At 40.7% G+C, this 23,713-nt stretch overlaps 1 protein-coding gene across 2 annotated transcripts; it reads left to right on the top strand.

The window, feature by feature from the left end:
- The first annotated feature begins 357 nt into the window (after positions 1-357).
- Positions 358-20,556, top strand: LOC137351906 (tumor necrosis factor receptor superfamily member 4-like). 2 transcript variants are annotated; one of them, XM_068016781.1, is made up of 7 exons: positions 358-725; positions 11,380-11,508; positions 12,198-12,281; positions 13,744-13,825; positions 16,540-16,730; positions 18,690-18,800; positions 19,867-20,556. In XM_068016781.1, the coding sequence occupies exons 1-7, from the start codon at positions 584-586 to the stop codon at positions 19,956-19,958; spliced, it is 831 nt and encodes a 276-aa protein (XP_067872882.1). In that variant the 5' UTR covers positions 358-583; the 3' UTR covers positions 19,959-20,556. The 2 variants fall into 2 exon arrangements, with proteins under 2 accessions (XP_067872882.1, XP_067872883.1); XM_068016782.1 differs by lacking the exon at positions 358-725 and adding an exon at positions 6,330-6,409.
- Positions 20,557-23,713: the final 3,157 nt, after the last annotated feature.

Raw genomic sequence — 23,713 nt, 5'->3', positions numbered from 1 at the left:
AGTAATAAACTAATTTTCACAAATAGATTCTAACCTAGCAACAAATAGGTTTCCATACTTGTTCACAGAATCATACAGTACAGAAGGAGGCCATTCGGCCCATTGTGCCTGTTCTGGCTCTTTCAAAGAGCTAACTAATCAGTCCCACTCCCCTGGTCTTACCCCATCGCCCTGCTGATGTTTCCGTTACAAGTATTTATCCAGTTCCTATGTGAAGATTTATTGAATCTGCATCCACCGCCCATTTAGATAATGCATTTCAGATCGCAACAACTCGCTGGGTTTAAAAAAAAATCTCCTCTGCTTCCTGCTTTTTTCCCTAATTATCTTAACTCAGTGTCCTCTGGTTACCGACCCTCCTGCCAGTGCAAACAGTTTGTCCCCCATTCCATCCAAAAAAAACCTTCAAATCTTCATTTAACCTTCTCTGCTCTGAATCGCAGCTTCTCAGCAGTTAAAGGAAATAGTTTCGTGGGAAAAGGGAATTTCCCTGCACTCTGTATAAAAAGCAGGTTCAAGGGCTTGTTCGGGCCTGAGTGACAATCATCTTCCTGTGGGTTTTTTTCTGGCACCATAAAGTAGAATGTCTCCTTTGGATTGCTACTATCTGTCGCTGTTAACAATATTCTTGAACGTCTGTCCTGGTGCTACTACAGCCTGTAAAGACAGTGAATATAGCTGGCGGATCACCGGTGTGACGGGCTGTTGTCCCATGTGTCCTGGGGGTAAGTACCTTACACAGTGGGGACAATCTTGAAATCTGCTTCTCTCTCACTCTCAGGCTTGGTCCTGGGGTCAGAAGCTCTTGCCAAGCCAATTGTCCAGCGTCTCCCCCGGGACGGGCACAAAGGATGAGCAAACCGGATGAATTGGTGCTTTCAACAAAGCTGCTTCCGTGGCTTTATCGGTTACCTCGAGTGCAGCCTTATTTTCCTGTATTTAGCCTTTGCAATTTCAGCCCAATAGTAATGAGAACTCATCCGGAGTGTTTAAAGTGAGGGATTGATGGATAGTGGGAGGTCACCGGGCTAGCAATTCAGGAATACATTTCTGCATCAGAAAATAACTCGAGAGCAACTTGCTGTTCGGGGACATTTGGGAACGGATGTGTGTGCCCTGGCGTCTGTTAGAACAGTTAAAGCGATGCATCCATCTTTATAACGAGCAGTTTAAAATAGATGGTAACAGTTCCGTTCATTGTGTTTCATTGGTTTGAGGTACAACTGTTTGAAATAGAAACTATAAATTCCGTAATTGTCAGATTCTATTAAACTGCCTTAAAGCGGGAATGCATGCTGAGTGAAGTTGCAGTTTCTTTGTCCAAAAGTGCCGCTGGTTGGTGGAGGATTGTATGTGTTCCGGTTGTATTAGTTTTCTCTATCACGAGTCCCAGAATGTTAGCAAGGAAGGTTCTGGAAGCTGACGGGAATAACTGAATCCACGAGGCACTTCCAAGTGGGAGATCATCAAGATGTTCCCCAAGACCTTTTTAATCTTTTTGGGAATCCCAGTATAATTTCTGTAATGTTTGGAGAGGGAAGGGATATGGTCAGAAAGTAGGGCTGATCCATCAAACGATGGGGTTGCTGAATAGTGGTCAATATGGGGAAGGTAGTCCCAGACCAACCTTCTACTTCTCTGAGGAGATGACAACCCAAGTGGGAAGTCATATAAGGTACCGTTCCTAAAATTCCAATAGGCATTTGATTAAGTTCTACATGAAGGTCTATTTGTTAAGCTCAATGGTGGAGCTTAACAAAGACTGTCGATCTTGGGAATGCATTTTTTTTTTAAACTAGCTGAATAGGTACTTGCTAGAGGAGTTATGCTGGGGTGTGGGGAATGGGTTATCTCAAGTGCTGAGTAGTGGGGCCGCTAATTGACATCAGTAACTTGGATTAAGAAACTCAATGAAAATTAGTCACATTTGCAAATCTACCAAACTAGTGGGGGCTATGGACTAGGAGGAGGTAGCTCAGAAAGGACAGTCTGTTGGACAAAATATATCATAAGTAGGCAGAACCTTGACAGATGAAATTTAATATAGACAATTGTGGCATGCTGCAGATAAGAAGAAAAATAAGTGACATATGTTCTCTGAGTGGACTGCAGCAGTTGAAGAAGGCAGCTCACCACCACCTTCACAAGGGTAATTCGGGATGGGCAATAAATGCTGGCCAAGCCAGTGACACCCACATCCCATGAACAAATACAAAAAGAAAGCTAAGAATGGCATTGAGAGAGACTTAGGAGCCTTGACTGTCTCACCATCAACATTTCCAAACAATGTAGAGCAAAAATCAAGACTAATAGGATGTTACACTATGTGGTCCAAAGAATTAAAAGTCAGAGGAAGGTGCGATCAAACAGTATCATGCTCTGGGTACATTAGACCTCAATTAATGCAGTTCTGGCTACTGAGACACAGGGGAGACATTCCAGCACTGGAGGCAGTGAAGAGAAGAGCCGCAAGGCGGCTGTCATATCTTAAAGGCCTGAGTCATGAAGAAGCTTAGGCTTTTCAGCTGTGAAATAAAATATCTGCATGGTAATCTGATGGAGATGTATAAGATTGTGAATGATAATGAAAATGCAAATGTCTGATAATTACTTGTAACTAAACTGCAAGAGAAGAACTGGGTCCACAGGTTCAAACCAGTAAAGAACAAATGTAGGACTGATATCAGGATGTTCTTCACACAAAGCATGATCAATGTATGGCATGGACTTTTGGATAGTATAGTGGAGGCAAAGATCTTGGAATCATTTAAGAAACAGTATGCTGCAATTGTTGGGGACTGCAGGGTCTTTCTGAATGAATGAACGAATGATCTTCCACATACTTGATTACCTCGTGAACTCACTTGGCTTTTTTTCTAAAGAATCTTATATCAACTAAGGTGTTACAGCAGTAGATAATGCTGAAAGAAGCAATAGTGGAGTGAAAGTACAGATATTCATGTATTCAATTCATTTGCTTTCAATAGATCTTGTATTTAAATTCTTATGTTTGTCTGAAATTCTGTTGACCTTTCGATTGTAAGTTCCAATTAATAATAGAAACTGCCCATGTAAACTTGTCACGCTGTAATTTCACCTTCCCACTTGTGGTGGAGATGTGGCATTTTATTTTTGTTGCCTTCCAGTTCATCAGCCTTTGCTGCAGAGAAACTCCTGTGCTCCAACTTGCCATGTATTTTACTCTATAATTATAAAATAAAAGTATATAAACTATGGATAGAGGGCATAGTTTTAAAATGATTACAGAGTTGCTTCTATCGAATTAATCCCCACAATTCAACCCAATTTCACCTGAAGACTACACTTGATCAAGTCCCTGTGAGTAACTCATCAGGAGATTGACCAATTTATACTTACAAATCTAATATTCTTTTAGGTCTAACATTTTAAAAACAGCTGAAATATCTAATGAGTATAGCTTGGAGAGTCGACTGCAGCAGGTGAAATGGAAGCAAAATCCATACTAGAAGGTTACCAAGGTTTTTTTATTCATTCATGGGATGTGGGCGTCGCTGGCCAGGCCAGCATTTATTGCCCATCCCTAATTGCCCTTGAGAAGGTGGTGGTGAGCTGCCTTCTGGAACTGCTGCAGTCCATGTGAGGTGGGTACACCCACAGTGCTGTTAGGGAGGGAGTTCCAGGATTTTGACCCAGTGACAGTGAAGGAACGGCGATATAGTTCCAAGTCAGGATGGTGTGTGACTTGGAGGGGAACTTGCAGGTGGTGGTGTTCCCATGCATTTGCTGCCCTTGTCCTTCTAGTTGGTAGAGGTCGTGGGTTTGGAAGGTGCTGTCTAAGGAGCATTGGTGCATTGCTGCAGTGTATCTTGTAGATGGTACACACTGCTGACACTGTGCGTCGGTGGTGGAGGGAGTGAATGTTTGTGGATGGGGTGCCAATCAAGCGGGCTGCTTTGTCCTGGATGGTGTTGAGCTTCTTGAGTGTCGTTGGAGCTGCACCCATCCAGGCGAGTGGAGACTATTCCATCACACTCCTGGCTTGTGCCGTGTAGATGGTGGACAGGCTTTGGGGAATCAGGAGGTGAGTTACTCGCCGCAGGATTCCTAGCCTCTGACCTGCTCTTTTAGCCATGGTATTTATATGGCTACTCCAGTTCAGTTTCTGATCAATGGTAGCCCCAGGATGTTGATAGTGGGGGATTCAGCAATGGTAATGCCATGAATGTCAAGGGGAGATGGTTAGATTCTCTCTTGTTGGAGATGGTCATTGCCTGGCACTTGTGTGGAGCAAATGTTACTTGCCACTTATCAGCCCAAGCCCTGGATATTGTCCTTGCTACTTTTCTACACGGACTGCTTCAGTATCTGAGGGGTCGCGAATGGTGCTGAACTTTGTGTAATCATCAGCAAACATCACCACTTCTGACCTTATGATTGAAGGAAGGTCATTGATGAAGCAGCTGATGGTTGGGCCTAGGACACTATCCTGAGGAACTCCTGCAGTGATGTCCTGGAGCTCAGATGATTGACCTGCAACAACCACAGCCATCTTCCTTTGCGCTAGGTATGACTCCAACCAGCAGAGAGTTTTGCCCCTGATTCTCATTCACTCCAGTTTTACCAGAGCTCCTTGATGCCATACTCAGTCAAATGCTGCCTTGATGTCAAGGGCAGTCACTTTCACATCACCTCTTGAGTTCAGCTCTTTTGTCCATGTTTGAACCAAGACTGTAATGAGGTCTGGAGCTGAATGGCCCTGGTGGAACCCAAACTGAGGTTGCCAGATTGCTTAAGTTTTCCATGTGAAGTGTTGGTAAGTGTAATCCGCATGCTTTCTTTTTATTATCTTCTATTTGCTCAGAACATGGACAAATGACAGACTACAACAGGAAAGTAGATGAACAGTCTGAGATGATTATTACTGACATTGGTCAGTATTATCAATGGTGCCCCACCTCCTCCAGTCCTGATACAAGCATGATAAGCATTGGTAGCTGACATCTTTTGCTGTCAGCCTTCCTGAACATTCTTAAGTGCAAACAATCAAGGTGGCTGTGGTGGGGAAGAGACTGTTGTCCACTTCCTTGTGGAATGTGTCTTTGCAAAGCAAGTATGGGAAGTGATGCAGTGGTTTTTGTCGAGGTTCATCCCGAGCAGCTCTGTAACACAGGACTCTGTGCTCCACGAGCTGTTCCCAGGGACGCACACCGGGATAAACATCAACTGTTGCTGGAGGACCCTCAACTCAGTGAACGATGCTTATTGGTCTGCTTGAAACCTGCTAGTGTTCCAGTGCAAAGAGATGTCGATGACCGAGTGTTGCAGACTGGCACATTTCAAGGTCCAGGACTACCTATTGTGGGATGCACTAAAGCCTGGGGCAGCCGCCGCAAAGGCTCAATGGGGTAAAGCCACTGTGTAAAGTCCTCCTGCCACAGTGAACCAAGGGGCTGGAATCAGTGTAATACCCTTCGGGCTGTATGCACCAAAAACGTTTTTGCTGTGTAATGCAAATGTACATTGCATATAAAATGGAATGGCAAGAGTTGTGAGGCAACTCATGTTCTGCATTGAAGGCATCTAATTTCCATTGCATTTTCCAAAATGTGAAATTTGAACTGTTTTGTAGTGTACTTTTTGCAAATTTTTATTAATAAAGTATATTTTTGGAAAAAAAAAACAAAAAAACCCCACCCACTTGTATACCTCAATCTCCACCCACCCCTGCCGTTTCTTGCATGGCCACTGTTCTGTTACACCTTCTTAGCTTCATCATTGGAGAGAACGAGTGGGGAAACTATCCCAAGTGATCCCGGAATTCTGAGCACCGGTGAAAGGAATTCCCACTTTCACAAGCACTGGGAATTCTGCAGCGGTTTTTGGCAGCATTTCGTACTGGCGCCTGTGAAGGTTAAGGGAATCGTAGGGGATCAGGAAGCTGGGTCAGAGAGGGAAAGGAGTGGTTTCAGAGAAACAAGTCCAGAATTGGACAGACTTCAAATGAATGAGGAAGAAAGGTTTAAAGCAGAAGACTTGAAGTGGGGAGGGGGTTTCAGTGGCACAGAAGGGACAGGAAGACGAGCTCTGAGCAGGAAATGTTCGAAGGATGTCTTGTTCCAATGAATCTACTTCATTTTCAAAACAGTGACAAATTGTGAATTAGGGGGCTGAGACTAACTGGAAGGAAAAGGAAAGGCGCCCGGCAAAAATTGCTTATTTTCTGCAATTTCGTGATGGGATTTTCTACTCATCTCCATCAATGCGTGTGAGTGGGATGGAGAGGAAATGTGTGTGTTTGAAAGAGAGTGAGGAAAGAGCGAGTGTACAGAATTATTAAAAGAAATACTCCGTGCAGGGATGGATGGAGTCACTTTTTCTAGTGATGTGCCTGTAATGACTTGGAGTCATCTTTTCCCGGGTTATGTAGGTAATGACTTAAAATTAGTTACTTATCTGCTAAAATAGTCTGTTGAAACCCAGGCTGTTGAACTGATACGCAGTTGCCATGACGAGATTGTGATCTGATATTTTAACTCGATGTCTCATGTAGTTGATGATACAGGAATTTGTGCGAAGGCCTAACTGTCGGGACTTATTTAAAGACCTTTAGAAAGACTTTGATGACGATGTCATGTCATTCAAGACTAGTAAATGCGTCCACACGGTGCGTCTCACCACCCCCAAAATTTACCATTGTGTATTTCAAAGCAATTCATAAATAAGCTCACAAACAGTTAAATTAACCCAGAGAAGAAATATTGATCGTACATGTCAATCATTATTTTTTAGCAGCTGTTTCAGTAAACCCCTTCTAAGTTGTATGGCGGGGGGTACAAGTTACCCTTATTTAGAGGGTGCACGATGATGAGACCTGTACACCAAACTTTAGACTATAAGTTAGAAATAATAAACGGAACTACTGTCCCATAATTGTGAAATGATGGTGTGAGGTCGGGAATATTTGTATGATCAACTATCTAACCTTTAAAATAATCTGCAGTGTGCCTGGTAAAGAGAATGTATCAATATAGTCACCAAAGTGGCGTGGTGCATTAGAGACTTAGTTAGTGGATGGCAGAACTCAAGTATCCAAATGGGATTCCTCACATACCGTGCGCTGGGTCTCAGCCATATCATTGTTTAGTGGATTTCAGGCAACTCCTCACAGAAAGGAGAGCAATTTAGAAGATTCACACCAAGGACTTGATCTTTAGGCTAGTATTGGAGATGGGCAGGAGCTAACAATAATGCCACCAGCATTCATGCCAGTTTCCCAATTAAAGGCGGCCAACTGGGGCTTTTCCAGCTGCCTTCACAGCCTGCTGCTCCTTTCAAGCTGATTGGCCCTAAAGCTTCAAGAACCCATCCATCATCATTAATTGGTGCTGAGCCCTCCCTCTGCAACCCCCCCCCCCCCCCCCCCGGGGGAAAGTCACAATGAGTAACTGTTTCCCACACAGTGTGAACTTCTGACCCACATTTCAGCCTGATGCTGCGGTTCTGAAGCCCACAGGGAAAATTCTGCTCCGTGTCTCTCAAATATCTTCAAGTATCTGGGTCTGAGGAGTAGGTCACCCACTTGACAGCTGGGAGGTAGTGTGTGGTGCAACGAGGCAAAACAAAGGGTCTGTAAGGGAAATGGTTTTAAGAAAAAAAAGAGGGAATTTCATTCTCAAGAAAGAATAGGTCACAGAGATGTCCACTCAGAAGCCTACACTTTGCTTCCATTGATTCATATTTAGGAATTTAAAACATTATAGGTCATTGGGGTGCCTAGCTTAATTTGCAGGCTTTCAGTGTGGTACATTTATGGCCAGAACTTTTATTTTGCCTATGTGCAAATAGCACTACTAAAGAAATCCGCAGCTAGGGGTGCACTGGCCCAGGCAGCGTTAGTCCTATAGTCCTATCATCTGCTTAAGCAACAGCATTGCTTCACTGATACTGCAACCACATACAACTAATAGACATTACGTCTCTGCATTTATGTGCATCAAGGTTAAAGATGAATCTTCGCTTATAGAAGAAACTATTCAACAAGATCTGGTTAAAGTCATTAGAACTGACTGTCAGATTTGGGAATTGAGAGCAATAATGGCATCTGTATGACTTTAGTTCACAAACAGGTTCACCAATGCTCCATATGTTGCTTTAATATGTTTATTCCACATCAGCCAGGAGTACTTACATTTACTAATGGTGTAACACAGATATGTCAATGCAAGAAACATGTTGACACATCCACTGCATGTAAATGTATTCAATCTGATGTCTGTCTGATCTATTTATTTAAAAAAATTAAAATCTAAGTACAGGCTGTTACTAGAACTTGATTTGCACAGTCGAACTATCTGGACAATAAGCAATTGCTCGAGTGAATCTCAAGCAACATTGTTGTGCTTTCAGTCATTCAAAAGAGAAATATAACTTATGGTGGAAACAATCAGTTTTGTTTATTAAAAAGTAGCTGCACAAGACACAAATCAATCATTTATAGTTTGCTTCAAGGACCAAAAGCAGTTATAAACCAAATTTGGCACTGAAGTAGGTAAGCTACTTTATGTAGTAGCTACATAAAGAACCAAATGGTGTGTGGGCAGCAGTAGCAGAAAAGTTGGTGCATGGAATGACTGAAAAGATGTGCTGAAGAAAAAAAAAAGGTGCAGCTATTGTCTCTGCCTAGGAGTAGACAGCAAAGGAGTAATGTTAAGTAAAGTGGGCGATCCAGAGACTTTACAGAAAGAGTGCTATGGAAAATATATGAAAGATAACTGAGTCAGTTGCGAAGAAAGTGTATAAATTGCATCATAGTAAATTCCGCTTAAGTAAACATCTAAAAGTGAATGTTTCCATTATGTGACTACAAATTGAAGTCCATAGCATTTTCTGTGAGTAGTTTAATTCTCAATAATGAGTACATATGTCTTCAAATTCCTATTATGTGTTACTTGGTTCAATTTCAAGTAAATAATCACTGCCTCTATAATGCTGTCCACCAATGTTGATATTTTGACAAACTACAGCATGCCATTAACAGTTTGTGACAATTTATATTCAGAGATCTCCTCTTTGCAGTTAAAAGTTCTTTAAAGTAAAAAAAAAGTATGCAATAAATTGTGAAGCAATTCAGTGTGAATTCCTGAGAAGTAAATATAATATTTTGGAATCAAGATTTTTCAGTGAGCAGAAAGTGGCTGTCACGTGTACCTTTTTGCATATTTTTGATCCTAAGAAAGTACATATTGTTTACATCACAGATTGTGTTTTACTCCAGTTAGCCAGGCCATTAGGATAGAACTGGAGCCTAATCCTTACACACTTGCAAGCTTTTATTTACAGAGAAACACATTATAAACCTGCACCTCCTAACCCAACAACCACAGTTTCCATCTGCTCCTATATAGAGTAGCCTAAGTGAATCTCCAGTTAATACCCAGAACTTGAAACAATTAAATACTCAATTATTATACAATTAACAGAATGGAGGGTATTCTATCTGCTTTTTGCTATTGCAAGTGAATGATTTTGGTTGTATGAATATTTTGCCCTATAGTTCACTTCTATACTGCTGATTTAAGCAAACAAAATATTTTACTCATTATAGATGGCGTACACACCATTTTACCTACCTTGCTGGACAATGAGTGGGATAACAAGGGGCAGATGTGAAACCAGACATAGTTATGGGCAGTATGACATTTTGACCCACAGTAAAATTAATTGGCTCAGATGCACAATGCTGCAGATAAGAGAAGTACATTTTATCAACCAGTCATGAGTCAACAGCTCTTTATTTAAGTACAAAAGGTAGAGTCAATTAGTCACAAAAGCTCTTTTATGACAACATACTGATCTTTGTCTGAAAATTCCTGACATTGACAAAAGGCTGTTTGTTGTGCATGTGTTCTATGGTTGCTAAGGTGCTACTTGTTGAAAGACACTTTTTGAATCAATTGCTGATACCTCCATATCCCTGTTTGTGGTGGTTGTTCAGATACTGATGTTATTCTGCATCTTTGTCTGATGATTCCTCTTTGATGTGCTGCTGCTCCTTATTCACATGTAGAGTGATGCCTCTGTCTATAATCATATTGTGCAGCCTGAAACATATTGCGTCATTATTTTGTCTAGTTTTTGTGAAGCATGTTCTAAGCTGCCTGCACCCTCATGCTAAATGTTTGCTCAAGGATATCATGGTTCACAAATATCCCATGTTATATATTTCATCCTCAGCTGTAATGCAAATCTTGTGTAGTGGTGTCATGAGATACAACTGCACATTCCGTATTGTAAAATAATAAACCAGCCGTCTGTATTTTCTTCTCAAATAGCTGAGGGATTTTGGACTGCATCATCCGTGCACCATGGAGCATGTATTTACATGCAGGAGGCTTTGCTGCTGCTCCCATACTATTTGGATATTGATGGAGTAGTGGCTTGACCTACTCCAGTATATCAGATATGCCCAGAAATGACAATACAAGTCTTGTCAATGATAATCTGCATCTTTGGAAAGCCAGCTTTTAAAAAAATAATTAATGTTGCAAGTCATTGAACCATCATCAAATGGTGCAGAAGGAGGACATTCGATCAATTGTGGCTGTACTGTTTTGTGCCCATGATATTAATACTTTTACCTTGGTGATAATACAGTAGTGGTGATATACCATTCTCAGATGAAAGTGTATTTGAATAAATACACTTCTGGCCTTTATAAGGTTGAGATTTCCAATAGTCTTACTGCTGTTTTATTTACCTCTTCTGCTGTTTTGGTTCCATGACCAAGGAGGGAATGGACTTTAAACATGTTTAATACTGCAGGAGGCCATTTCCTCCCCAGTATTTAGAGTCAATTCAAAAAAACTAACAGAGAAAGAGTGACAAAAGTAAATCTAACCTCTCACTTTTGTTAATATAATTGTATAATCCTACAGCTTAAAAATGATTGTACTGTGATATAAGGAATTGCGTGTTCTATGGGTATTTGATAAGCAAAATATCAGAAATTAGGTAAGCCTATAACCTTTACCTTCAACCCTACACTGCATTCTTCCAGCAGAGGATTTTTTTTAATGCCTGTTGACAATTCTAGAATGCAAGTTCCATATTGTTCCTGACCCTGATTTTATTTTGATTACATGTAAGGGTATCACAGGATATGAAGTTGAGGTGGGTAGATTGGAGTTAGGGTACAGATCAGGCATGATCTAACTGAATGGTGGAGCAGGCTCAAGGGGCTGAAGAACCTCCTGTTGCGGTGGCCAGAATTTCTAAAGACTTCAAATGCTGGTTAATCAACTGTCAATTCAGAGTGCAGTTTTCCAACATGATAAGGTAAAATCTTTCATTCTGCAAATCTGACAGAGTGCATTACTGGCATTTTATTTTTTTAAATAGGATACTATTTGGTGAAACGGTGTGAAAATTTCCAAGAGTCTGCAAAATGTGAAGAATGCTCTGAGGGAACGTATTCCATAGCGTGGAACATATTCAGTTCCTGTGCTCCATGCAATATCTGTTCCACAGGTGAGTCCATTGACTACTATTGAGTTTCTAGAAGTTTTTATTGCTTTCATCATTCAATCAAAGAATGAAGATGCACACACATGCAGTACTTTTGTATCTATAATTCAGTTACTTGTACAACTTCCAGCATAGAAGGACACTATTCCTTTCATTATGCCTGTCTCTGGGCCTTTCCACTTTAATCCCTTGCTCCCTCTCTGCTTTTTATATTCTCCCTTTTCCAAACATTTAAAGCAATGACATTTTAAATGATGATTGTTCTTCATCTCAATAGAGAGGCAACAACTGGAAGAGAAATGGGGAAGAAAGGAGAGACAGGGCAAGAACATTGTAAAAAAAAAACCCAAAAAAGTACCTCCTACTGTCCCCGCTGATACCTATAGTTTGCTAGTGTGAAAATGATGTCTTTGAGTGAAGACTGTTTCACTTTGGGACTCCCTAACTAATTCCATGCTCCCACAGGTGAAATAAGCACCAGCCCTCACTTGATTTGTGCTGGGAGGAGCTGCAAGTTTGTAATTCATCTCTCAATTGAAGAAGGCTGTAGGTAGTCAATGAGAATGTGCTATAGTCTGTTTTGATTTTTTTAAAATTAGATTACGGCAGATGAACATACAAAATGGATTCTTTACCTGTTCCTTTTGTAAGAACAGCGCATTTTATGAAAGTGCTTTTTGTTTTCGATACAGAAAATGGTGCCACTTATAAAAAGAAATGTGAGCGCAATTCTAATGCTGAGTGCTCGTGCGGTAAAGGTGAACAATTGAAACCAGGTATGAAACTATTAACGTTTGATAAATTGCAACAAAAGAAAACAGCAAGAATCATCTGAATTACCAGGCCTGGTGTCTCTTATAGTACTAACTTAAATCAGGCAAAGAGGGAAGTTCTGTCAATACTTCTTGTATGTCAACCATCCTCTCCCAAGCAGCCATTGCCTTGGTGTTGCTAATGGTCTGATAGCTATTATATATTTCATGGATCTTTGGTAGATAATCTCTCCGGGCTCAGTGTCACTGGTCACTCCTGCAAGTAGGCCTTTTGACCCCTTTGGTCAGAAATGCACCTCCACTGCTCACACTCCATGGCTGCATATATCAGCAGTAGCTATATCTGTATTTTGCAGTACAGTATCCCACTGACAGAAAATTCAGCAATTTCTAGGCAGATTTTAAGCAGCTTAGGTAACATTTTGAGAATAGGGGCCTAAATTAAGATAAACTGCAATTGGAACCATTGCGAATCATCAGTTTTATTGAGCCCAGAAGATGACCCAACTCCATCTCCAGCACTTACAAGGTAACAATAAGAATCAAAGTACTCTTGTCCCATTGGGTACAATTTAGGTACAGTTGAGGTACTTAAATAATAAGTGTATTTATCTGAATTGTTAGACAATCCTGAATATAATGGAAAGATATCTATATGCAAGTTGCTTCTTAGTTGCCCCTTATTTACTGCATGAGAGTAGGCCTTTCAGTAAAACTGCCCCTGATGTGGCTATATGAAACTCTTGTTCCAATGACACGATGAATGGGCATGTTCCCATAGTCAACTGTTCCCATTCAGGATGTTTTTCGATGATCATCAATAATTGGTTTGTGATAAGCTGACAGGAGTACACTTACAATGAACCCTGACCAGCAAATGCCAGTTTGTGCTTATGTCTGGAATGGAAACATCGCAATTGCAATGGACTCCTACTGACTAACTAGCAGCAACCTGTAAACTGGAAATGGGTCTCCCCAACACTGATTGTTAAAAGGGCATAAAAAAACATTTGGGCCAAAGATTTTGCTTGAAGAGCAACAGGCTTATGTGCCAATTTTATTGTGACATTAAGCGAAGGGGGTTTATACTATCATATCACGTGCTTACAAATGAACAAGCAACAGTTTGCCACACAGATTCTTTCATTGGAATGGTTTCGTCTGAAACAGAATTGTTCACAAATATCAGCAGAAAACAGTGGAGGAAGACAAAATGCTAGGGAATATAATTCTTTGTAACTGCTTTTTGAAAGGAGTGAAAAAGTGGTGAAACCCGCTCTTTAAATTTTTACGTAAGTAAAATCCCTTCGCTGTAGGTGAAGCTGTCACACATGCAATTGTTCAAAATGTCTTTAATTGCATGTTTAAGCTCATCATGAGGTATGAATCAGTTAACTGGAAACTAGTCATCTGCTTGCAATTGTGATTAACTGTGTTGTCACTTTAATCTTATTTCTATTCATAGGAAACCCCCACAGCTGTGAGCCGTGTAAACCAGGATTTTATTCAGATGATGAAGACAATAAACCATGCAAACCTTGGATAAGGTACGTGAAACTTTTGTACAGCTTTGTAACTGATATGTGTCTGTTTGAAGGCAGCGCAGTCTCTATGTGGTGTGTTGGGATTCAGGGTCCCACCAGCTACTTTTCTCTGGCTCAACACAAAGATTAGCTCCCACAAACAAGCGTTCCCACTCCATGTGAACTGGAGTGAAAGCTAGTATGGAAAGTAATCCAGCATAGCCAGTCCTGAGGAAATATCCATTTACTGTCTCTGGGTTAATATGCAGGATTCCATTACAGACTGACAGCACCTACACGGATAGTTAGTATCAAACACTTCCAAACTACCAATTCACAGATAGTTCTTTACAATGACAGCAGTTTAATGGTTGTAGACAGTTCTAATGCAGTAGCTTTGAATCAGTTCATAAAAGGGTTAAACAGATAAGCTGCTTGATTGTCATTTGGAGTGGCTTTTTTTCTCAGACCTGTCAAGTACTAGTAAAAGGTTGTGCATAGTTTAGGGCGGGTTACAACATGGAGTGCATGCTAGCTTTGGAAAAAATACAATGAAGGGCAGGTAAATTGATACAATAGATCAGGCACCTGAGGTATGGAGAAAGGCTACAGAAACTGGTAATTTTACACTGGAAAGGTCAGGAAAAATCTTCAGATACTCAATCTAAGATAAATTGAACTATAATAATGTGCTGACAGTCACAAATTATACAAGGAGCACATGCTCAAGTTCAATAGAGGGGAGGTCTGTAATCAGTTTAGATTTAATTATTTCACACATTGGATGTGGAATATGTGAAACAAATGTCTGAGAGACTGTGGAGATGGATAGTGCCAATGTCTTCAAGAGGGGACTGAATAGCTATTTGGGGGAGTAAGTAATTTAAATGTATGAGCAGTAGATTAATACACTGAAGCTGTCTTTGGGATTTTTTGAGTTCGTTCGGTCTCTTCCAATTCTGTACACTTCTATGTTGCAACAGGTATTGTATAAAAATAAGCACCCAAACTCAATGCAAGCCAGTTCAGTCCAACTCTAACTATAGATACTATTTACTTTTCTTTGTCCCAACTCCCATCTTACCACATATCTCATTCAAGTGGCCTTTCTTCATATGTGAAGCTAGCCAGTGAATATCAGTGGGCTTTCAAACGTGGATGGAATATGATCGTGACTGTTTCTGTCCTCACCCAAAGTCCACATATGCATGCTTTCCAGAAGAGATCAATGGTTAGGAATTGTGCCAGGTTTTTTCCCTCTTTAGTTCAGGGCATTGGGCTCGACTGAGCCTGCAATGTCATTCTGACTGAGACCAATTGGAAAGGCTCTGTGTGGCTCAGCTGCACACTGCCTTTATCAAGTGATCCACAAGAGCTGCATATAAGCTTCCTCATCATCATGAGGGTTGAATTACACCCCTGTCACCCTACCAATATAAGTGCCATTCAAGCAGAGGGTACTTGAAACTGCCTCTATTTCTGGGTTCTGCTCTTTATATGGGTCCAATGTATTCCAGGTCCTGCTCCTTGGCCATGGACCATGCCTAGACTCAGAAATGGAAATCCAACCACTGTTGCAGCAGCCGTGGCCACCACCTTAAAGGCCTTCAGTCTTGGGGATCCACTGGGTGTTAATTGTAAATTAATTGGGTGCTTAATTGTAATCAGGTGGTGGGCATTAATTGGGGGACTCACCTGTACTCATGTGTATATATAGGAGCAGACTGAAAGTGTGGTTGTTGGTGTATGATATGTAACTCAGATCTTGGCTCCAGTATTCCATCCTTCACTGCCTGGCTGTCTGAGTTTTAATACTGGGTATCTTGGGGTGGGTGGTGGTTGTGAAGGAAGGTAACATTTATCGTTTAAAACCTTCAGTGCTTTCTCACATGCCCCTATCAGATACTCTGACCAGGAGTGGGTGCAAGACACAGCCTGCTGTCAGTTTGGCTGCCTGCACTGCATAGTTTCTGCAGGGCCTAATCCCCTCAGTTGCATGGCTGCCCTTTGTTTGTACCTGTTGAAACCCTTAAAATCTCCTATAACATAATGGGGGCATATTAGGTCTTCACCCCTTTTTACACCTGTAGGCAGAGTGTTCCCCAGTCACACAGGAGAGGAAAATCTGCCCTGTAGTGTTTGCTGTATGAAAGTGCTGAAATTTGTACTGAAATATGTTGTAGTTGCTGCTAAGACTAACAGAAGATCAATGTACCCTTTTAGGAAGTGTGTAGCTTTTCAACCAGTAATATTGGGTTTCTATACTCAAGTCTTATGGTGCCTTTGACCAAGTGAGAGGACTGAATGCAATCAACAGCTCCCAATAAGTCAAATATTCATAAGTCATGTTCAATTCAATAATGTATATAGCTTCTCCCCAATAATTGGTAAGTGACCAGTTGTGAGTCTTGACCATTCTGTGTTATTTCAATGCTCTCCCCTCCCATGTTACAATGTGTTGAGCTTATTTCCGAGCAGCCCCATGGAGACTGTTCATTCCACAGTTATAATGTAATGCATTGATCAATCAGCAGACCTACCTCTTTCAATGCAGAGACATCATAGAAACTGACATCATAGAAACTGACATCATAGAAACTGACATCATAGAAACTGACATCATAGAAACTGACATCATAGAACAAGGCCATTCGGCCCATTGTGCCTTTACTAGCTTTTTGAGTGATGCTTAGTCCCACATGTTTTACTTATTGCAACAATGGACTCTTTTTATATAGTTGTGAAGCAAAAGGACAACATTTAATTAAAAATGGATCACGTACAGAGGATGCAGAATGTGGCATATCCATCTCTACTATAAAGACCACCACAGTTGAAGGAAGGTCTCCTAACCCTGCGACTACGTCCAGTGCAACAGTGCTCAGTACCTCAGTGAGAACGCCTTCAGTAACAACAGTAGACAAACCAGGTTAGTGTCAATGACTGACTCGTGCTTAAACATTATTTCAATGTACATTCTGCCTCGTCTCTGTCATATGGGTCCACTGCCTTTGAAATATTAAAGAAAGTAATTTGATTTCTATATTGTTTTTATGATGAACAAGGTTTTGAATGGTCTCCATCCTTTATAGTTAACATTGTGTACATTAAACACCAGGGCCATGGATTTCCCACTACACTGCAATAACTTTGCTCATGGGTAGAAACGGGGCTCACCAGCCATACTTCCAGCAGGAGCAATTCTGAGCAAATTCCCGGCCTAGGATTTCTTTCTCTTTTTCCTGGAAGGGAGTGAGCTGAACAAACAGATTGTTGCGTGAGTGCTGGCAGCTGTCCACAATTGGCTCGTCTTTATGCAGGAGTCTGAAATGGGAATGCCAGTTGGCTGAACACCTTTGGGGTCAACATCAGCTGAGTCTAATTCTGTGCCCCACTCAAAAAGACTTGCATTTCTATAACGCCTTTCACAACCATTGGATGCCCCAGAGCACTTTAAAGCAAATGAAGTACTTTTGAAGTGTATTCACTGTTATCATGTAGGAAATGTAGCAGCCAATTTGTGCACAAACAGCAATGAGATAATGATCAGGTAATCTGTTTTAGGGATGTTGGTTGGAGGATAAATATTGGCTCGGACAACAGGGAGAACTCCCTTGCTCTTCTTCAAAGTGTATCATGGGATCTTTTACAGCTACCTAAGAAGGTAGACAAGGCCTCTCATTCGAAAGACGGGATATTATATCTAGGATAGAGCAAGCTGCAGCTGTGTTGCATCTGCAGCATTACAAGCAAATGGCATTGGACAGTGATCAAGGGCAAGGGACACGCAGGCAAGTGTAGAAACAGGGAGCTTTGTGTTTTCTATGATTCACAGCCACACTGTGCAGCACATGTGCCACCAGAGGCACATTTCAAGTTATATATGGGCATTCACAGTTGTGCTCCAAGATTCTTGTGCACCCATGGTTTCCTTCATTCCACCACTGTTGGCCATGCCTTCAACTGTCTCGGCCCTAAGAAATTTGCTGCCTACGCCTCTCCCTCCTTTCAAGGCTTTAAAGCCTAGCCCTTTGACCCAATGTTTGGTCACCTGCCCTAACATCTCCTGAGAAGCACCTTGCGATGCTTAACTACATATGAAGGTGGGCTAGCTGAGTTTTATTTTATTCTTTCACGGGATGTGAGTTTCGCTGTCAAGCATTTGTCGCCCATCCCTAATTGCCCTTGAACTGAAAGGCTTGCCAGGCCATTTCAGAGGGCTGTTAAGGGTCAACCGCATTTCTGTGGGTTTGGAGTCACATGTAGGCCAGACCAAATAAGCACAGTAGATTTTCTTCCCCAAAGTGAACCAGGTGGGTTTATATGACAATTGATAGTTTCATGGCGCCATTACTGAGACTAGCTTTCAATTCCAGATTTTTAATTAATTAATTGAATTTAAATTCCACCAGCTGCCATGGTGGGATTTGAGCTCATGTCTCCAGGGCATTAGCCTAGGTCTCTGGATTACTAGTTCAGTGACATTACCACTACGTCACCATCTCTCCCAAATGCCTTCAGAAGTTGGGAGAAGATTGAGATGAGGGAATTGTAAAGCATCCTGGATTTTGTATTATTAAAGGTTCTACCTTGTTCTGCAAATAACAATCAACGAACGATCCATAAGACATTAGATTACCGCAGTCCTTTGTGTTTGGGATATGGGGACAGTAGAAGAACCACCATGATCATATTGAATGGTGGAGCAGTTTCGAAGGGCTGAATGGTCTACTCTGCTCCTATTTATGTTCTAATGGCTCTGTATAAATGCCAGTTGTTGTTGCCTCCATGGTATTCAAAGTACTAGTAAATAACAAATGAAAGCATTGGGATATTGAAAATTTTGAACTGTAGACTACTTCAATATCACACTCTCTTTTCCCTTTAGGCAGGGCAACAGGAACCACATTTTATATTGGATGCATTATTGTGGCAGTTGCGATTTTTCTCATTGTCTTGATTAAGAGAGGAAAATTACACTTTGGAATGGCAAACCGAGGTGAGGAAATAGAAACTTTGAAAGACCTCATTCTTTTCTTTCATTTTATTTTCTTTATCTGCTTCACGATGTTATTCTGCTTCACTAGTATAAATATAAAAACAATTTGAAGCCAGCTGAGAGAATCCTGGAGGCTCTTCAGTGGGGACGGAATGGAATCAAAGTCTATTCTCCAACTTTTACTTTGATAATTAGTTGCTTCATGAATTTCAAAGTGATGTTCTAACCAACTACTGTCGTAGAGTTAGGATCTGCATCACTCTCTGTACTTCACCGGAAAGCTGACCTCTAATTCCTGATGGCATACTTGGATGCTCTGTGTTTCATGTGATGCCCAGATCTCAAGTTCCTGCATTATTGCAATTCCATTCACTCGTGTTATAAATCAGCAAAGTATTGGATGGTATAAACCATATTAACATTTTCTAAATGAAGCCAGTTGAGAACCTGAGATGGATAAACAAGTGGAGTGGTAAAGCATACCTGTGCGTAGAGAGTGCTAACCTCTGCAGCAGAGCAAAGCATTTCAAGACTACACATGCTAAATCTTTTTAATTATGGGGATGATAAACGGGGGGGGGGGGGGAGCTTGAAATTCCTCTCTGAAAAGTTTAACCTGTTAAATGCAATTAAGCAAACTCATGATATTACACAGGTATTGAATAGGGGACTGCCACATAATACCTTGCTTGTGATTCTAAATGGAACCCAAGCTGCTTTTAAAAAAAAATGAAGCCTCAGCAAACACTGGCAGGATTCACCTATAATGGTGAAGCCTTTAACGCTGTTACAAGGAAGCCTGACAGTTGTGTAGAAAGAAGAGGCAGCTGAGCTGAAACATTTGTGCCATTCATGTCTTTTCCAACCTAGTTTGAAAGGTGTTCTGCAGCGCAATCTTTTGCGCCTGGATTCTGCACCTATCCAGCACAGTTTTAACTGAATTTGAAGAAAGTAACAGCCCAATTAGAAATGAATAAACAAACTTAATGAGTAACCTTTTCATCTATAATCAATTGATAGTCGCAGCTTGTAATTAACATGGAATTTTACTGCATCGTAATTACAGATTTCAATCGGTGTTTCTGGATCAAACAAGACGTAAAGGATCCTGTGCAGGAAGAATCCGAGGATATCACATCAGTGCAAGTAAAAAACTGACCAGTCATCAGTATGGCGGGGCCTTTAATTGATTTCAAGTTTACAGATTGCTGCCTTTACCTGAAATGAAGAACAAATCTGTTCATTAATCTTCAACAAAGTCAGTCTTGCAGACATTGTGCAGTATCACTTTTTTCATGGAGCCTCATTATAAATAGGTTTAACTCCAAGTTCTGTACATTATTTGCCAATAGACCTCCATACATTTCTGAGGCTGGCCAAAGAACCCGAGAAATATAGCGGGAACAAATGTATACTATTTCTCTTATTTGGTTGCTTGAATACTATTTCAGTGCTCAAAGAGAACGGGTAAACTTTCTGTTGTGATTTATTTTTCAATGTAGAAATGAAGGATGAAAAAATGGCTTAATAACCATCGGTTCCTTAAGGAATAATGTTCTCATTGGTTGTCCTATTTCTGTTCAGGGTCCTGGCCTAAAGAGTCTGCATCTTTCCTTTAGGTCTCACAGCTTAACTGAGGAAATGGACAGCTCAGAAATAGTTTATTACATCAGTTATTTTTAGTCTGGTCAACAATTAATTACACTGGCAAAGTAAATTTTAGTAACATTGTTTAAAAATTGAACTCTCAGATGGTTTGCTCCTCTTTTAGTCAGCGGGGGGGGGGGGGGGGGTGCGTGATGCACTGGCTCGTGGTTATCGCCACAGGTCTGTCACTACTTTTCCCTGAATTTACAAAGAGGTCTGTGGTCCTCCTGGGACAGCGCTACCTCCATCCCTCTGGCACACCACTGCAAGTACAAGAGCCGTTCAACCACTTGAGAAACCTGAGCGAAGGCTTCAGGTTTTCAATGTAGGCGCCTCTATGTTTTAGTCCGATGTTGGAATTTGAGTGCAAGATGTGTGAATAGGTGTGAATGGTAGAAGCTAGGGCGATGCTGTAAACTTGTGTTTTGTCCTGTTGTTTGTGCTGTCTAAAGTTAAGGGGCTGCACCTACCATCAGATCAGTATTCTCCTTAAATCTTGAAACAAAATATTTACACCTCCAGCCATTATTGAATAACAGTTTACTTCTCAAAATTAGTTGGACAAATGTCTTCATTCATAATCGACGCATCAATAAGAAATAAGCTTGTTCAATATTAGATAGCTTAGTGGAAGCCTGGGGGTGGGTGCTGGGAGAATTCTTCTCAGAATGCTAATCCTCATGCACCAACCCTGACGGCTATCAACATCTTGGAAATCAGGAACACAATGACAAAGAAACACACACAGTGAGGAAAGGGCAAAATATGAAAGAGTGCTGGGTGCGGCAGTGGGCTAACACACCAAGCTTTTAGCCTTAGGCTCTGAGTTTGAAAACGGGCTGCAGTAATGATGAGAATGGCTAGGGCTTATAAGGATTCTATGCAAAATAAGTTTGGTTCCTGTCCGTATAGGTTTAGAGCATAACACTGCCCCTAATTCAGCACTAGCTGCGAATAAATTAAGGCATAGTATGGTAAATGGAAAAATGTTCAGTGGGGATGCTGCTCTCCAAGGTTGGGTCTGAAGCATATTGTTGGGTAGATTAAAGGGACGTTTCCTTGGTTACACTTGTTGGGGAGTGCTCCATGCCAATGCAAGGTGGTTAAGATGGGAAGGTGTTCCAATTCCTGGGGCAACATGCTGAATGCAACAACAAAAAAATCACAAAAATGCAGTAATGTGAAACTCTCAGGGAAAATGAACTAGAAGCCAAGAAAACGCAGTCAAATGTTTTAAACTAAATAACTGGAGGAAAGGTCATATAAACTGTAGTTTGGACAGATGATCACTGAGACTGACATCTTCACTGCTTCTGGGAGCTTTTCTATAAAAACTGCAGTATATTGTAGAGATTCAGCGGATGTGTTACAGGATGTCTTGCTTTGTGCAATGTTGTGCAAGCTTGAAATTCCAGCTGACTGTACTATAACTCTGATATGCAGGGAAGTTGGATGCAACACTATGAGGAGAGAGCAGGGCAGTGGGATTCATTTGGGATTCTTCTAGTAAAGAGCCAGCACAGTCACGATGTGACCTGTTTTCATGCTGTAAAGCTCTATGGAATATGTTGCGGAGCCTATAATATATTGCAGCACACATAACAAGTACCCGAGCAAAACACATCTAATTAAGTTAATACTGTAGAAAGTAAAACCAGATTAAATCTGTAATGGAAGGATAGGAAAATAGGAAGACAGTGGATTTATATAGTGGTCCATCCCAACTGATGCAGTTTTTCATGCAAATAAGTTATGAAAACTGCAAAAACATACCGCTCTGGGGAAATTTTCACACTACATTTTTTTCATTAAAATGCCTTGTATGAACACAGGGTAACAATTGCTATGTATTTATTGCATCTTAGACTAGACGATTATAGGAGTAAGAATTCCTCTATCAATTTATGTTTAGTGAAGAAACTGTTGTGTACCAGTCAGTAAAGGTTTTCTCTGATAACTGTTTTAATAATAGGCTTACAATTTGGCTAGAAATAGTGAACAGAGGAAATCTTCACAAACATTTCCAACATTACACAGTGACCTGAAAAATGCTTATCCCATAGCTTTAGTTGGATTCAGAACCGTTAATGTTTACATTTTTTTTTTGAAACAAATCTGTTTTGCAGGTTTTTCGTGTGAAATTTTATTGGATCGCATTTAGGCTTTAACAGCTCCAATATTTGCTGGAGAGTTTAGTTTGTATTTAGCTTTGCAACATTTATCTGGACAAGAAACTCAACTAGTATATTTGTCATCTGGCTGAGTTTAATGAAAAGACTGCTGTAATATTCAAGTCAGCGATTAAACAAAAGGTTTACGGGTAATATCTGCTGCTTGAAACTGCCACTCCTGTAAGAACCACACGTATTAATGGCAATGTTATAATTACGTTTCTAACCTTTGCTTAAATTTGAATTAAACTACTCTGCTCATCCTGTCCCTCTGCTTTAAATTTTCACTCTATCCAAATTCCTGTTGTAAAAGTCTCTGATAAACAGCATTAAGACAGATTGATCAAAATCTGTACATTTCGTCTTTTTAAGTGGGACGTCCACAATTCCAAGTCCGGCCTCGATGTCATCATTAGTGTAACGGGAAAAAGGGGAATGAAGAAGTCATAATCACGTAATCCCAAAATTGAGACTATAATCGTTCGTAATATTACTGGGTTTATACCGCCGCTCTGATTAGTCTTACCCTGCCTCTCCTCCTCTACTATTTAAAACATAAACTTTATTATTAAAACTGTAAACCTTAAAATTATTAAATTATACTATCACAATTTTAACAGTACACATTAAAATATAACATTTAAAATTTTAAAATCCAAGAAAGTCCTTTAAAATGTCCAACGATAGTCCAATTGTCAGACGTGAAACCTGGCTGGCAAAGGTCTTAAAATTCTAAATTCGTAAAAAAGTCAACAAGGTATTGTTGGCTACAAGCCATTTCCCCCGGGCTCCAATTACAAATCCATAGAAACTTTTAGTAAAATCCGCAATTCTTGTCTCTAGGTGTTTATACTTCATTGTTTTTTCGTCCCAAGCGTTCTCTAAAGATCTATTATTGTCCTCGAACCTTATTGTTACATCAACCACTGCAACATCCTGACCTTTCGTAAATATAAGGTCAGGTTTCCATAGTCTTCCCTCATCATCTCAGAAGTGTGGTTCCACATATACCTTCCAGCCCTCCTTTGCCACTTTATCCTTCAACAAATCCACGATCTTATTATGTCGATGTATCCTGTATCTCTGCATCGACAT

This window comes from Heterodontus francisci, chromosome 37 (assembly GCF_036365525.1).
Source record: "Heterodontus francisci isolate sHetFra1 chromosome 37, sHetFra1.hap1, whole genome shotgun sequence".
NCBI classification, from domain to species: domain Eukaryota; kingdom Metazoa; phylum Chordata; class Chondrichthyes; order Heterodontiformes; family Heterodontidae; genus Heterodontus; species Heterodontus francisci.
The sequence above is the reverse complement of the archived record's forward strand: the minus strand, read 5'-3'. Positions and strand labels throughout refer to the sequence as shown.